At 47.0% G+C, this 16814-nt stretch overlaps 2 protein-coding genes across 5 annotated transcripts in view; one reads left to right on the top strand and one right to left on the bottom strand.

Moving 5' to 3' along the window:
* GSG1 (germ cell associated 1) overlaps positions 1–2820 on the top strand; it is a 179434-nt gene extending 176614 nt beyond the window's left edge. For all 4 annotated transcript variants that reach the window (XM_054029865.1, XM_054029875.1, XM_054029856.1 and 1 more), the window contains one exon: positions 2467–2820. In XM_054029865.1, the coding sequence (XP_053885840.1) occupies positions 2467–2797 (331 nt within the window). In that variant the 3' untranslated portion in view covers positions 2798–2820. The remainder of the gene's footprint in view (positions 1–2466) is intronic.
* A 1040-nt stretch (positions 2821–3860) lies between these two features.
* The window catches only part of FAM234B (family with sequence similarity 234 member B), a 29923-nt gene continuing 16969 nt past the window's right edge, over positions 3861–16814 (bottom strand). The window contains exons 5-13 of the mRNA XM_054029842.1: positions 16178–16308; positions 15235–15382; positions 14687–14828; positions 13790–13933; positions 10718–10799; positions 10399–10554; positions 8194–8311; positions 6326–6549; positions 3861–5990 (exon numbers count right to left, since the gene is read on the bottom strand). Of these exons, the coding sequence (XP_053885817.1) occupies positions 5985–5990; positions 6326–6549; positions 8194–8311; positions 10399–10554; positions 10718–10799; positions 13790–13933; positions 14687–14828; positions 15235–15382; positions 16178–16308 (1151 nt within the window). The 3' untranslated portion in view covers positions 3861–5984. The remainder of the gene's footprint in view (positions 5991–6325; positions 6550–8193; positions 8312–10398; positions 10555–10717; positions 10800–13789; positions 13934–14686; positions 14829–15234; positions 15383–16177; positions 16309–16814) is intronic.

Below are 16814 nucleotides of genomic sequence, written 5' to 3'. Positions count from 1 at the left end.
TGCTGCTGCCAGTGCTGCTGTGGCTACACGGCTATTTATACTCACGATAGCACAATGAAAGTTAGTGCAAGTATGTGGACACGAGCAGGGGAAATCATACCCCTTAGTTCACAGTGCAGACGTAGCCTAAAAGCCAACTTCTCCAGCAGCACAGTGCCCCCGGACAGCATGCTAGGGCACAGGCTTAGTACTGAATCAAAGGGACAAGCATCACCAAATTAATTTCCCAATGTTCCCTGCATAGTCCATTTAAATACCAACCAGGCCCAATCCTGCTGAGCTTGTGAGATCTGACGACCACCTAGAGAGCTGTGGCTTAAAGTGCCCTGACCTTCATGACCAGGCGTTTTTCTAGAATTGGATTCATCCATCCTCTCCCTTTCATCATGGTTTGCTCATAAAACACACTTCCGCATTTTCATATACACAGCAGCAAGCTTAGGGCTCAGCCTCCCATCACATCCCACATGGCCATCTGAACCCACCAGCGTGGACGGTTTAGGTGTTATTTTGCATTTTGTCTGTAAACTTGTGCCTAGACACTACAGTGCCTGGCGCTCTGTCGAAATGATTCACCAGAATCCCTCCTCTCCTGTGGTTTCACAATCTGTCTCCATTGCCGCCTTCTACCTGGTCTTCCTGTTGCTCACATCAGTCAGTATAACACTTTTTCTGCAGTTATGTGTCTGTAGTCCTGACCATAGCCACCTTAATGCTAAATCCAACATACTTCTCCATATACAGCGTCATGATGGCTCTATAAAGTTCCATCACCATTTATGCACAGTGCAAGAAGATCCTCATAAGTGTAGCGAACATGCATTAAGGAAGCTGGTACTGGTGCGTCCAAGATACTGAGCACAGTGTCTACTGCTCACTACTGTCCGTATACAGTCATAAGTCAAAGGGAACACTGTCTCTTCCACAGGATAACAGGAGCCACCTATTTAAGAGGGAAATAGACATAGCGTTAGAGAACATGTAGACCCGATAATGGTGTTTTGTGATTCTGTGGGTGTGGCTCAAAGAGGTGTTGGGAAACTCTGGGATTGAGGGACACAACCAGAATACAAAACCTTTCAGACTTGACCAGATCACTGATGCATTAAATTTAGGATCCTTCTTCTAGCAGTGGCCCATACCTAGTGCTTTGGAGGAACACAGAACTCCAATAAAAGCATCTGCCAATGGTGCTATGTTGCAGGCCTAGGAGGGAAGCAGGAAGGTTCTTTCCTGACTCAGATAGTGATCAGCTAATAGCTTGAAGCATGAGATTAGATGATCAGAACTACATTATTGGCCATAAAATGATCCAGGCCTTATTAAATCTAGTTGCAATGTTTGTCTTTGGACCTCTGGCTGCATTGTATTCCACTGACTGTCTGGTTACTGTGTGAAGTATTTTTTGCATTGGTTTTAAGTTTACTTGCCATTAACTTCAAGGGACTTCAAATCAATCCCAGGTCAAAGTATGGGACAGTATAAAAAAAGATGGCCTGATCAGTTTTCACTGTGCCCTTCTTAACCTCTTCTCTGATCAAGTCCCTCACTTCTGCCATTCTAAATAATCTTATTTACATATTTCATCTTGGCAAGCCTTGCTGCCCTAATGTGGAGCTTCTTAGTCTCAGCTATGTCTTACAATAATGTGATCAAAAATGAACACAAATGATTAACATTGTTCTGTCTGTTATGACATTCTCCAAAATGCCATTTTTCATTTTAACTGCAGTTGCATGCTGGGCAGTATCAGTGATCCATGATAAGTCCTGAGTAATTATTCCTTGGAGAATCCTGCAGTTTCAAACCTAGATACATATAAAAAGTTTTTTATTTTTAGGGTTTTTTTTTGCCAGGTACGTCATATTGGCTAACTTGAATTTGAAGGGTTATTTTCTTTCTGTAATGATCCTATGAAAAGACCGTATCAAAAGCTATTTGAAAACAAGACAAAACAAAGTGTCCAACAGGTGCCATAGAGAGTGGTTAATGTAACTGAGGACTGCAAAATGAACAAGATACTCAGGATCTCCCTGGCTGGCCTATTACTCTAAGGGGTCTGCCTCGTGATCGTGCTTTCCAGATGCAAATTTTCCAGCGTCCTCCTATCATTTTCTCTCGCTGCATCCATTTTTTTTTCCTTATGGCATTTCCCCCTCCCCCCCCCTTTCTCTACCATATGTTATGACTCTAGCAACATTTTACTCCATTGTTCACGGGGAAGGGAAGGGTAATGGAGGCAGGATAAAGCTTAAGGGCTAGAATGGTTTGGATCTGGGCTACAGCTCTGGACTATCTAGTTGATGTCCATATCCAGTTAGTGGCCTCTGCCTGGTATTCCAGAAGAAAGCCATTAGCTCCTTGCAATGCATCTGGTTCATTTCTTGACCCCATCATACTTCTCTGACAATGGAAGACTTTATTAAGATCCTCACTGCATGTGCTGTTCTCCTTCCCCTCTCATAGCATGGCCTGGGCCTCCTTCACCTGCTGCATGGCCTCTGCTGTTACCACCCTCAACACTTACACCAAGACTGTGCTGGAGTTCAAGCGTAACCATATCAAAGGCTATGATGGAAGCTTCAAGGACCAGTCACAGCACCATCAGTGCTTCATGGAGCAGCAGCACCATAGGGAGCAGATGAGCAGCTACTACCAGCAGCGAGACAAACCTCTCCATTCCGTCTCAGAGGGGGTCGACTTTTACTCCGAGCTGCAGCAGAAGGTGCTACAGCGGGAACCTGAACTGGAGCTAGATGAGGTCTTGGGACAGTCCACGGAAGAAGATCACTGTTAGGGAGGGGGGAGCAGGCCGCTTGGGAAGCGGTAGGGAGATTGAGGTCTGAACCAAATACTAGTATCATTGTTATCAAGTTCTCTGGTGTTCTGGTTCCTTTCTTTAACCCTTCTGGGGGGCTGGGAGGAGGAGAAGGCATGTGGTCACTGCTATCGATGTCTCTGGGCAGCACTGCCGGGATACTCACAGTGACACTGTGGCTTGTGCTACTGGAGCTGGTCTGCTCTGTTGAGAGCAATGTTACCATGTCAGTCGTGAATGGTAAACGCACAGGCCATTTCCACTGGACACTCTTATGCCACCTGTATCCTGGGGCTCCTCTGCTGCCACAGGGGTGCTATGGAGCCAGTCCAATGCCAACAGTACCACAAAAATGGAAAGGGCTCACCCAGTGGAGACAATGCCCGCTGTCAGCAATTAGAATGGTGAGAGTCTGGAACTTTCCTTTTGATCACACCATTTTGCCTTCCATGTTAATAAAACCCTGAGGCTTTGGGCTATGTATGCCCAGCTCCATTTGCCACACAACTTGAAATGGTTCCCATTTTTCAAAACACCCAGTGGGCTGGAGAACGTCACGTCTGGCCCTTTTGGATTTTACAGTCAAACTCCTTTTGAGTTAAACTGGCTCCAGACCCTCCTCCAGAATAGCCAGAGAAATCGTTTCAAACCAGGAGTTTCCCACTGGAACAGGGATAGAAAGAGGGTCTCATTCCCCACTCATTCCCTCCTCCACCCACCAACCCCCCTTTTAAAGCACCCCTCAGCTGTGGTATCCATCACCTCCGGCCAAGTCCTGTCTGCTCCCATCCCCTGTGAGGCTCCCTTCTACACGCTGTACACCCAACCCCCTTCTCTTTGGGGCTCCCGTCTATGCTCCTTGCTCCATTCTTTCCCCCTTCAGGACCCCTGTCCATTTCGTTCCCACACAGTCTCCTCAGAGGTGCAGTGGTGAGGTCCTGCTCGCTCTTCACTCCCCAAATGCCCTCGAGGGAGCCCGTCCTGTAACAAAAAGCAGTCTCCTTTCCAGGCTAAGGAAAACAAGGGTCAAACACAAAGGGGATGTTGTACATGATATTTATTTGTTTCACTGCAGTTCACAGTTCCCAACAATATACAGACAGAGTCTTTATTCACAGTGGGAATGCAGGGGAGAAATTCACATTGTGGGGGAGCTAGCATCACTGGACACTGACTATCAGGCCTAGGAGTTTAAGGAAGCACCTCAGGGGAATTACTCCTTCGGGTAGTGACTCATCAGCCTTTCCCAGCAAGGGGGTGGGGGTGGAGAGGAAGCACATCCCTGTTCCTAACTTGCCTACTGGTACTTAGACATTCAGCCACCACCAGCCAGCCTGATTTACAAACCAACCAACACATATAAACACCACACCCAGCTAGGAGAGAGTAGAGGACAGGCAGGTTCCAGGACCAGAGCCCCTTGCTACAGTTGTGCTAATATTTACAAAGCTATTTACACACAAATACCATTAAGCATATACAAACTGTTCAAAGGCTCTGGCATTAATAAGGAGAGGCCCAAGGCCCAGCCTCGGGGTTGCAGCTACCCCTGAAGAGACTGCACAGAAGCATTGCACTGGAGAGAGAGCAAGAGAAACAAGCAGTGAGAAGCTGGGCCAAGAGCCCAGGATACAGAGCCAACCACACCCATGGTTCATGTTCCCTTTTAAAAGGAGGTGCCAAGCTGTGCCCTCTCCTCAGCACTAAGACAAGAAGAACTGGAAGAAAACAAAGGGGATGTACTAGCTGGAGGAGAGAAAAATGCACCAAGCAGCAGCCAGTTAGCCACTTTAGGGCTACAGCTGCTTGGCTCTGCCAAATGTAAAGGGCCAGCTTGAGAGAGGCATGCTGGGAAACCAGTTCCTATAAGAAGGCACCCTGCAGTGGGGAGAGTTAGTAGGGGCCAGATGTCACCAAGGAGGTGTTGTCACTATGTCACAGGAGGCTTTACGGACACACTGCAGAATCGGCGCACAGGCCATTGCACGCCCTGAGACACAGAGGTTACATTTCAAAGAATTAAAACATACTGGGGACAGATCCGGCTTTTGGCTTTTGCACTGGGAGGGAGGTCAGGGGAGAGTGATAATATAAAACCTACCGTAACCCTCTCTTGATTCTGGGGCAGCTGTGAGTAGCACAGGTCCCCACTGTTAAGTCAGAGCAACCTTCTGGCTATTCTAACTTATGCTACCTGGTGATGGCCACAAAGGACCAAAACTGCAGCTGGGGATCAGTTCAGGAAAGGGTCTCCTGGCTCTACCCCTTGCCTCCAGCCCCTCCTCCTATGGAAGAAGCAGGGGGGTGCAGAAAAGCCTTTACACCATCTGAGGAACCACTTCACACTGGTGAGATATTCCTGGGGCCACATATCCAGGCTAGAGTCTGCCAGAGGCACAGCACAAAATGGCTGCACTCCCCTGTACCAGAGGATCTGGCCCACTTCAGGTAACAAATGTGCTTTGGGATACAAATGGTGTGATGTTCTTGTGAATACTGGGCATGTTTCTATGGAGCTCTGGGCCTGCAAACAAAGCAAGGGGAAAGGGCGACCTAGGAATGGGAAGCCTCTCCACCAGCCACTTCAACCCGGTTGGGAGGGGTAATTGGAATGGGGGTGTGGAACCTTTCTTCTCTGGAGCGCGCATTCCCAACCTGCCAAGGTCATAGAGGGCTGGACGGTTCAGGAGACTGGGAACTGGACATGGAAAAGGGGAGTGCCCTGGTGTCTGTAAAATAAAAAGGTAGGACAGCTGGTGGAGCGTCCATGACCAGCCCTGCCATATAGGAGCCAGGCAGAGGCTCCACTACAAAAATTCAGAGATTAGTGCAGAATGGCAGGAAATGCTGGCTGGACACAAATGGGAGCTTCCTGGAACCAGTTCATAAATTAAACATACAAAAATATACACATTTCTATTCACAGCTCTACCTCTCTGCCTTCTCATTGCCATGTTACCCAGAAGGAAGCATGCAGGCAGGGTGTGGGGGGGAAGGGGTCACACACAGTTGCTCCCATTCCTCAGCAAGCGTGGGGGGGACAGAGAGAGTGCTCAGTCCCCACTCCCTGGGCACAGCGGACGTCCTGAGGAATCACCGAGCAGCTCCCCATGCCCCATCTAGACCACACGTCCACCTGGCTATTGAAACCTGACGGGCCAACATGCTAGAACTGGAGAAAGAGAGAAAAGTCATCAGCCAGGACTCTACTAGCCCAAAGTCCAGATAGGAGACCCCTGCCTTCCCCATGTTTCCCACTGCCCTTCTGCCCCTCCCCAGCTACCATCCCCTGTCCTTGTCCTGCTCCCAAGATTCCTCCAGTCCAACTGTCATGTCCTAACTACCAAAGCATCTGCATGCCCTGACAGTCCACTCAATTTACGCTCAAAGGGATGGCATCCTGCAAATGCCAGCGCAGAAAGATCCCCGACCCTTGTCCATGAGGGGAGGGGCACTGCCTGTCCAACCCCTGTGACTTAGCAAAGGATTCCCTCTGAACTGTCTCACCTTATGAGGAAAATCAATAAACTTCAGCCTGGAGAGGAATCTCCTCACTTCCCCACGGCTGATTTTTGGGGTGGTCTCCCTCAGCGGCACCATTCGGCTCTGAGTAAGCATGGCCCACCGCAGGCCCAGCTTGCTGACCAACAGCAGGCCTGGCTGGTTTTCGGAGGTCGGGCTTGTTGTCATGGTGATGTAAAATGCATCTTTTTGGAGATCATTAATTCCAACTGATTGATAAGAAAGGGAGAGAAAATACTGGCGAACACTGAGAAAATTACACCCTTTAGGCAAAAGCTTATAGTCTTCACTCAGCCAAGATTCCCACTGACTTCAGTGTAAGTCATGTCTGGGTGGGAGTCTGTCTACAATGCAATCAGAGATGTGACTGAAGCACATGCAGACATACCCAAGCTAGCTTTGATCTAATTGGCTTCAATAACAGCAGCAATGGTAGCCCAGGCTAGCCTCTTGAGTACATACACAGGGCCCCAGACCAGGCTGTTCAGCTTGTGCTGCCATGGTTTCATTGCTACTGGTGCTGGAGCTAGCTGGATCAGAGCTAGCTCGGGTATGTCTACATGTGCTGCAGTCACACCTCTCACTGCAGTGTAGACAGACCCTGCGTAAGGACTGTGGAACTTTAGTCACATATAAATTTGGATCATTCTGTTCAAAAATCTTGAAGGTGAAAATCTGCAGTGGAAATAAATTACAATGCAGATCAAAATATGAAGTTTGCGACTCAACTGGCATTTTTGAGTCTTATGCTGGCAGCTACGCATACTTGCATAATGTAAAGAGCCTCTCATCCCCAAATCTTAAGGCACCTTACAAACAGTAATCCTCTGTACTCCTGTAAGTAGGCATTTTAGAGAGACAAGGTGGGTGAGGTAATATCTTTTATTGTACGAGCTTCTGCTGATGAGAGAGACAAGCTTTCGAGCTTACACAGAGCTCTTCTTCAGGTCAGTAGGCATTTTGTTCATTTTACAAATAGGGAAATGGGCATAAAGGGAGGGAGGGTAACAAACTTGTCCAAAGCCCCATAATGAATAGAATAATCTGAACAAAACCCAGGAACCATCAACTCCAATTCCCTGCTCTAACAATGAATTTACACTTACTTTCAAGGCAGCCATTTATTTCAACAGTGCTACGAATCTTAGAATCATTACACCACAGCAGACTTGGTTGTGGCATGTCTAGCATTGGGCCCCACCTCCTGGCACACCAGATTGCCAGTTCATCTAATCTCATATCTTGCCTCCTGCCACACCAGCCAGGCCATTGGTCCAACTGGTCTGGTATGCTCCCTTGGGTGTCCAGCTGATGCTCTTAGGAGGTAATTTAAACTCCCACATTCCACTGATTGTGTAATTTTGTATGGAGGCAAATCCAGGTTAACCATCAAAGGAAAAACTAATATTTAAACAAAGTACTTAATTTTCAATCACCTCTTCAAACGAATGAGGAGGAAGCAGAGCAGGTTCTACCACATAGCGCAGAATAGGTGACTGCCTCGGGCACAGTATTGGGGGCAGCAAGACGATTGGGTCTGATTACCCAGTTGATGGTAAATAATGAATAACTCCACTGAAATCAATGAATCTACTCCAAAGTAAAACCAGTGTGATACCAGAATCAGGCCCTTAGTATTTATCATATGTTAAGAGTGATTTGGTGAGTTTTCTACTTGCCAGCCTATAGACCTGGTGTTGGGCAAGAGAGGAGAAGTGGGAGTTGTACCTTGGTGGCAGTTTTCACTGATTTTCTGTGGCTGGCCTAAACTTGGTGGACACCGTGAGTCCTGCTTATTCTGAAGCACAGCAAGACCCCAGACCAAGAAGCACCCCATGCCCTTGCATACTTACTGGCTGAAGCAGTCACTGTGTCTGTTACATTGGTGAGGTCCAAAAGGAGGGCAGGAAAGGTAGGGTGCAGGAGGTAGAGGTGGTGTAGCCCTGGATGCTTGTTTCTTGGGCCAGGTTCCTTTTGGAAAGAAAGGCAAAAAAGGGATGGCTACATCCTCCACAACAACTCCTGCTTTGGAAGGACTCTCCATTTGCTGAGAACCCCCATCTTACACTGACTGGCATGAGCTACAGAAATCATCTGTGACCTGCTGCTATAAAAAGCTCAGTTCTTCTCCAGGATGGGCTCTCCTGCTCCAGAGAGAGAACCATTCACACATGAGGTCTCTCCCACAATGTTTTATCTCAGGCAGTCTCCCCTTTGATTGCACAGCTCTTCCACAGCAGCTGTCCCCAAACGGAAGAAGCTCTTTCTCAGTATGAAAAGAAGCCCCTGGAGGATGTCTAGAATAACGTGTGGGCCCAAGCAGCTTCTCTATGGACTCATGCCGAGGGAGGAGACAGGCAAAAGAAAGAAACATTCTGAGAACCCATCTCTCCTCCAGCCAGGGAAAACAGGTGAACTAGCTGAGAGGACTGGGACCAATGCTGTGAGGCAAAGGGGCAGCAGGTGAGACTTTGCAAATGCAACAGAAGCTCAGGAACTGGCACAACCATCCAGTGGGCAGGGACCAATGTAAGCCCAGCTCCTAGGAGAACAAGTCACTAGAGCAAACAAGAATCCCTTCCTCAGGCTCCTGTAGGCTACTGCCTGCCCTGAAAGGCAACTCTGTAGAAGCCGTAAGGCAGCAGTTATCAACTTCCTTTATCTAGAACCCCTTTTGTGAGGCACTCCTCCTCCCATCCCTATGTCCCTTCACACCACGCTCTAGCACATTTCTCGTTCCTTTCCTTCACTCTCTCTGTTCTTTTTCCCCCTTTCTTGTCTTCCGTCTATTTTTTGCTTTATATTTTTAAAATTCTTTTTGCTCTTGTTCTTTTCCTCCCTTGCCAGCCTCCATTCAGAAAGCTACATTCTCTTGGGTGTTGCCCTCCATTGGAGGCTTCATAGTGCCAGGCTGCGCCTGCTCTTGCAAGCATGCTGAATAGCAGAAAAGGGAGGCTTGGCTTGGCAGGCTGCTGTCTGAGCTCGTTCATGCAAGCTCTTCATGGGGCTGTCTCCATTGAGAACTGTCACAAGTGCAAGTGACAGCTGTGGTTTTGATCCAAGATCATGCAGCTTTTTTTGACTCTACTAGTTCTCCCTTCCACACTGCTTTCCCCTCTCCTGGACCAGTCTAGCAGCCTGCCCACCAAGCTATGGAATGCTAGTTTAAGTGATTATGGAAGCTAAGCCCTGGAGTTCCTGGAAAACACACATTTAGCTGAACGTTTCCCCTCCCTCCGCCCCCCCACACTCTTCCAAATAAAAGAGTTCTGGGCTTAGGAACACTGTATTCTTAGGAGGGAGCCCAATGGCACACTGTCCCAGTGACACTCGGACTAGGAAAGGCTTCTGCGGCATCCCACAGAGCTCTCTCACTGCTTTCTCCCCTAGACATACAGCAAGCCCTGCAGCCATTAGCTACAACCACTAGGGGGTGAGACTCAACTGCTATAGACAATCACTGCAGAATTTAGATAGAAGTGGCTTGAAGGCCTAGTACACTTATTCTCTCCCTTCACTCAGATACCATGGTGATGGCTGACTTTACCGGACCTTAGACAGGTGGAAGATTTCATTATGTTATTCCTCTTCATGTAGATGTGGGTTTGTGTAACGCCATCAAAAATGCATTTCCTTCACTTCTGTTCTCCCTCTTGGCCTACATACACTTTAGTCTCACCTTGTCTCCCATGTCAAAAACTAATACGTGAGGGGTCTTGATTGCGTTCCACATCATTATCAATGACAGCATGGATCTGAACTGCTGAACAGGTACAGGGGAGCTCACATTTGTGTGGAGCCTACAAAAATGGCAACTATTTATGGAAAAATATTAATAATCTAGTAGTAGATTTAAAAACAGACTATGTGTATGTGTGTGTATACATGCATCCTTCAGAATTTAGAACCAAGAGACCCCCCATCTCACAACCCATCCCATATGGAAGGTTTTAAGTTCAGTAACATTGTAACTGAAGAAGAAATAAGAAAAAGGGGAGAGACTGAATACTCCTCAGGCAGAAAGCTTCCAAGTGGAAACAGGGATCTCTCTCGCTTACCAAGTTTTGTAATGCAGGCTGCATTTCGTCAGCCCAGAAGAGAAAAACAGATTTCTTCTCCAAAGTCATCACTGACAGTGCATCAGATTCCTGCATGTGACAAGGGAGATCATAGCTCCAAACAGGGAGGCCTGATTTACCATCCACCACCAGAATCTGAAAACAGGGAGGGGGACACAGCGTGAGCACCATGAGCTATGGAAATGGGAAGAGACAGATGATTATGGCAGAGACTAGGGACCTTACAGCTAGCACATACCCTGTCCTCTCTTCTGTCCCACCACAGTCCTCCCCAAGTGGTAACTTTCCCAGGATTTACCTTTTTCACATTGCCGTTGCTCTGAGCCTGCACCATGAAGTCCAGGGTTTGGTCAGCATTGAAGTAGCCAGGGGCAGGCTGGCTGTGAATGTTGAGAAAGTAACAGTGACTGGAGAAGCAAGGAATATTGAGCGAGACAATGCACCCGCTTTTAGGTAATTTTCCCCTGATTGACACTCATCCCACTGCTATTAACACAGGATTTGCCAAACCAGATCAGGCTTTTAATTCACCAAGCATAGTCCTTGACTGGCAGCAACCATTTGCCGTTATATCAGAGGAGGGAAAAATAACCACTGTGCTCCTAAGCAATTCTTCAGTGCCATAAACACAGAGGGAAATTCCTGTCTGAGTCATATGGTAATCAGTTTACCATAATGCAGCCTGACATTTTATTACCCTTTCCTTAGCATGCACAACTACACATTTGTATTAGAAGTCATAAAATTATCCAGACCTTCTAAAATCCATCAATAGTTTTTGGTTGTCAGATCGCCTGCAGTAGTAAGTTTCACAGACTGATTATATGATGTGTGAGGCATTATTTTTATCACATTACTCCTTGTTCCCTTATTATGGGCCAGTGTGAGAAAGAGTCACTGGCCATTTTTTACTAAACCCTTCTTAATCTTTAATAATTCAGCTCAAGTCCCCTCTCATTCTTCTCCTTCTATGCGATATAATTCTAGATTTAGATCTCTTGCATCATAGGTAAACTCCTGAGTTTTCTAACCATCTTGCTTGCCTCTCTGGCTTTTGAATCTGAGTTCTATCTTTCTTAAATTGGACAGGTCTGGACACAATGCTCTAAATAAGAGCAGGCAATTCTTCAATACAATATCATCACTGTATATTCTGTATTTGCTCATCCCCTTTGTAGTGCACCAAGCATGCCATTTCCTTTTTCATTGCCTCTGAACCCAGCGCAGATATCTTTAAACTAGCATCAATGTTTCCCAAGTCATTGACCGTGGAGAATCCCGTATCTTCAAAGTACACTAGCATAAACAAGAAGTGGAGGCTACTTTTTGCCTGTGCATGTTACTTTACATTTATTTAAGGTGAATTTCTTCTGCCATCAAGATTCCTGATTCCCCTGTGGGTTTGAATTCATCTGGCGTTTTCCCCCAAACTGAAAATATACTTTAGGTGTCCTCCATCAGTCAACATCAACTCCCACTTTCAAATCAGTGGTGTAACAAACCAATTCTGCCACCACACTAATTACTGGGATAGCCTGTATTAAACCTTCTCTCTTCTGAAAATCATCCATTTACAACACGCTTTTCGATTGCTTAACCAATTTCTAGTCCACCAGACTTTGTCCATTACCTTCTGGCTAGTGATTCTCCTTTATGATCTTAAAGGATCTTATCAAAAGCTGTTTGAAAATCCAATAAAATTATATCGACCAGGCCACCTTTATCATTTATTGTATTTTGTTACCTTTTTCCAAAAGGGCAAGATTTTCCCTAACAGAAGCTGTGTGGGTTTGACTCGACTGAGTGACACTTATCCAAGTGTTTTACTATTCTATCCTTAGGCCTTGTCTATGCTGGGGGACTGTGCGGATTCCAGCCACCAGTGTAGCTGCACCGGTACAAAAACCCTAGGGTAAATGGGCAAAGCACTAGAAACTGTGGCGCTTGTCCCTGATTGAACCTGGGATGCGTAAGCTGCACATTTGGAAACTGCAGCTTAACCTGTCTCCCCTATGCCTGTGCTTGTACGGCAATACTGGCGGCTCTAATTGGAGCCAATCTCCAATGAAGACAAGACTTGAGAATTGCCATCACTATCCTTAGTAGTGAAGTGAGGCTTCCCAATCTGTTATCCCCAGAATCTTCCTTTGCTCCCCTTTCCAAAATTCTTTAGCCTTCAGGAATAGTTGCTGGGTTTAGATATTGTATGTCTGACACACCATCCCTCCTGCTGTTTCATGTGTGACACTTCCTGGCAGAGTTTGTACTTTGTGCTATGTTGTTTAAGCAGGGTTTTCATTTATTAAATGATATTCTTTTAGTCCTAATAAACTAATCCCCTTCTCTACTTTACTATGCATGTTTTGTTCCCCTTTTTACTCTTTGTATCTACCCACTGAGAAAAAAAAAAAAAAACAGCTAATCTGGGCCTTTAGCACAGTGGTACTGTACAGGCTGCAGGATGATTCCATGATCTATGTTTCCACCTCTATCTTTCACTTCATCTTCACCATTTTCCTGCATAAGTTTTGCAATCTGCCCTTTTCAAAGTAATCACTCTATCCTCGTAGGTGTATTGCCATCTATTAGAACACCACACCCAACTGTACAGTGATCGCTATTGGTTAATGAAGATTCTACACTTGCCTCCTGGATAAATTCCTACCTGTCAGACCAAAGGTCCATCTAGCCCAGTATCCTGTCTTCCGATAGTGGCCAGTGCCAGGTGCCCCAGAAGGAATGAACAGAACAGGTAATCATCAAGTGATCCGTCCCCTGTCGCTCATTCCCAGCTTCTGGCAAACAGAGGCTAGGGACACACTAAGTTCACAGCTGTTTCCACCTTTGTAGGTACCAAAACAAGTTTCTTGTTTATGCTGTCAACAAATTACTTCTGCCATCTATGCCCAGGTGTACATTCAACCAGTTAATACTGGGGTTGCTGGGGAAACCACCTGTTGTTATTGTCCCAGGAGATTTTGCAACTTCCTTAAACTCTTTGAGTGAAATATATCCCTGTGCAGAGGTCCAGCACAGAGCATATGCACCATTATCTCAAGGGGCTTAAGTGCTGCATAGACCACGTGCTGGCTGCCTGCACAGGGACAAATTTCTTCCTTTCAGCATACTAAGATGGACGTCACTCTTTGAATCTAGTATGTTGGCGATTCAGTCTGTCCCTTTCTTTCATTCCTTCCCTCTCCCATTCTCCCCTCCCCACAGCACTAACATACCGACACACACATGACTCCAGCTCCCTGGTATCCCTGCAAGCTTGGGGAATAATTCCAGATGATTCCCACAGGAGTGTGCGCGCCTGGAGGAGAGAAACAGAAAAAGGAGACACAGAAAAAACAAAAGGGTAGCTAACCTGTGAATGTCCTGCAGCTCCAGGTTCCAGCGGGGCTCCAGGTCCTCTCCTCGCAGCAGAGTCAGGTTGTGTTTTGTGGTGATGAGGAGGTCGCTGCAGTTAGTATCTGAAGCCGTCACCATCTGCAGGAACTCAACGCCCCCGCTGGGAGAGGAAGAAAGACAACATGAGGTAATTGGGCTTCCCAGGTTTTATTTACTTATTTAAATAAAAACAGCCAATGCAAGCTCTAAGCACCTTTGAATATGTGAGTGTCTAATCCACAGAGGTATGGGTTCTAGGTTTTTTCCTGTGACTGAATCCCCACTTCACCACCTCATCTAAATTGGGGCCTGCTGCTTTCTTCTTGTTCCCAGTCACACTAAAGGATTTCCCAGGCTCTGCTGGGCATTGAATCACTGCGTGGAGAATAAGGGACATGCAGGGCCTACATGACCCTGGCCCACTCTGCTGTGTAGACAGAGCTGCTAACTTGGATTCTTAATGATTTAGAAACACACTTTTTCTCCCCTATTCAGGCATATTCCTATGCATGTGTGGCTGTAAGGGGGGAACAAGGGCTCAGAGGAACAAGAGGTTCCCTTTATAACACATGGCATATGCCCACTGCAATCACTGGAACAGGGGGGAAATTGAAGTTCTTGATGTCACAGGCATTGCCTAGGTGACTCTGATGGACAGAGATATTCAAGTTTCAGAGTAGTAGCCGTGTTAGTCTGTATCCGCAAAAAGAAGAACAGGAGTACTTGGATGCATCCGAAGAAGTGGGCTGTAGTCCACGAAAGCTTATGCTCTAATAAATTTGTTAGTCTCTAGGGATATTCAAGTGGAAGGGGAACCTCAAACAGTGCCCAGGCAGAACCACAGCTTAGCCCGAATGGAGAGACCATAACCTACCTGTAAATGTCAATGAGCTCTGATAAGTTGACAGATCTGCGCTTCTCCCACTCTGGCTCCTCCCGCTGCAGCACAGGAGGGAAGCTGTCACGGTTTCTGGCTTGGGCAAAGAGATCCCTCAGGGCGACTGCTTGGACATTACCTAACAGATACGTGACAAGGAGAGCAAAGATTGAGATTCTCACTTGTTGGATGACAGTCCCGAGAGCACAAGAAGCTGGGACCACTTGCAGGTGGATAGTGATCAAACAAAAGCAGGAGGAGAGTCTCGGCCTCTCCAGGAAGGACAAAATGTAGGAAGATGCGTAGGAGCATCAATGGCTTTGGAGAGCTCCAAGCCACTCCAGTCCTAGGAGCTCCAAGCAGGTATCACTGTTCCTGCGCCATTTCCTACACTGGTGTGGGGAGCTCCCATCTTCTCCAATCTGAGCCTCCACCAGTGGAAGGCACGGCAGGAACATCCTGGCAGAGCTCACAGTGATCCCAGCTTTAAAATGCCTTAGAAAAGAGATCAAATGGAAGTGGCAGAGGCCAGTGGCCCATCTTACCAAAGCCAAACAGGATATAGATGGCTCCTCGGCTAGTAACGTGGACTTGGGGGCCGATCAGTTTTCCTTCTCCATTGATGCTGTACTTCACGGGCCCACCCAGAGGGTTTCCGGTCTTACCCGATACCAGGATAAAGCACAGGTCTGGCTGCAAAGGTGACAGAGATGCAGGGAATTCTGGGAATTGACTCACACACAGTAGAAAGCCTCTCTGCCCCAGAATGAAAAGCTCTGCCATTCCCTCCCCACACAGCAGCATGCATCACATGACAAATCATTTGGCATCTTTCTTCTTCCCTCTCACCTCCTCTATTTGATTTCCTGTGTGAGCTACTAGTCTTGGTCTAGTTCCTTATGTTACGATATCCTTGTCACAACCCCCCCACCCCCAACATGCTAGGCACCCTTGTCAGTAGCAGAGGTGTCAGTGAATGAATGGACTTTGGAGCCTGAACTTTCTCATCAACCTTAAAGGCAGTACCTTCCAAGTCATTGTGCACGGAGCAGCATAGGGGAAGTTTGCACCATGATTGCCAGACAGGGACGTCTCTTCGATAGCTAAACAGAGCACATCACTGGGCTGTCAGATTGTCAGCTTTCACTAGTGCTCTAAAACCACTTTAAAAACAAAAGCAGTAACTGCTAAAGGGGGAAGCACAGGAGAGAGCAATTCTCATGTCTCAGCCAGTGGGCAATGATTAATTTAACAACGACATTCATTTGTCAGCTGATAAAAGATACGGACAATGTAATTACTACTTGATCCTGATCTCCAGAGCAAGAGAAGGAAGGCAGGTTTGTACCTAAAGGGAATCTGAGGTAAGAAAACTACTTGGATGAAGGAATTTGTGTCCTTCCCCCACTACACTCTCTTTAGACCATGTCCCTGCTCCCCCTCCAAAGATTCAAGCCCATTCAGAGCTCTGGTGGGGATGTATCATACCTGGGTCTCTCCGATGGCCAGAACCACCAGATCTCCAACCTTATCCCCATCCAAATCTGGCAGCATGACGGCTGGTGCAGCCAGGGTTCCACTTGGCAGGTGGGCTGGGTTTAGTGTCCAGATGGTTTTCCCTATAGGAGGGGAGAACATCTGAGCACTGCAGCATGTCAAGAAAGCAGAATTCATGAGAATCCCCAGAGAGTCCAACTAAACCTTCCTGAAGGAGGAAGGGAGAGAAGACACTACCGCCCAACAGCATGAGTAACAAATCCAACTTAGAGCAGATGGCCGTGGAATTCACACACAGTGGAAAGTGGAATTCTTTCCTCCCCATTGCTGTGAAGTGCTTTTGAGTCACAGCCTGCCAATGCTTTGCTTTATTAGCGTTCTGACATCTCTATCAGGGTCTGGTTCTGAACCTGCAACTCTTCTGGGGTTCAACTGTCAGGATCAGATCCTAAATAAGAGAGGCTTTGCAGGACACCAGCTGTCCTAACTGGCCAGTGGTAAAGCCTGATTGTTGATGTCACAGCTATGCCTACACTCCCGGGGAATGGGATGGGAACTCATAGTTGGAGGGACAGATTTTGGAAATAGAAATCTGTGTCTGAAAAATTTCCAACAGGAAACAGCCCCT

Source organism: Malaclemys terrapin, chromosome 1 (genome assembly GCF_027887155.1).
Source record: "Malaclemys terrapin pileata isolate rMalTer1 chromosome 1, rMalTer1.hap1, whole genome shotgun sequence".
Classification (NCBI taxonomy): Eukaryota; Metazoa; Chordata; order Testudines; family Emydidae; genus Malaclemys; species Malaclemys terrapin.
The sequence above is the reverse complement of the archived record's forward strand: the minus strand, read 5'-3'. Positions and strand labels throughout refer to the sequence as shown.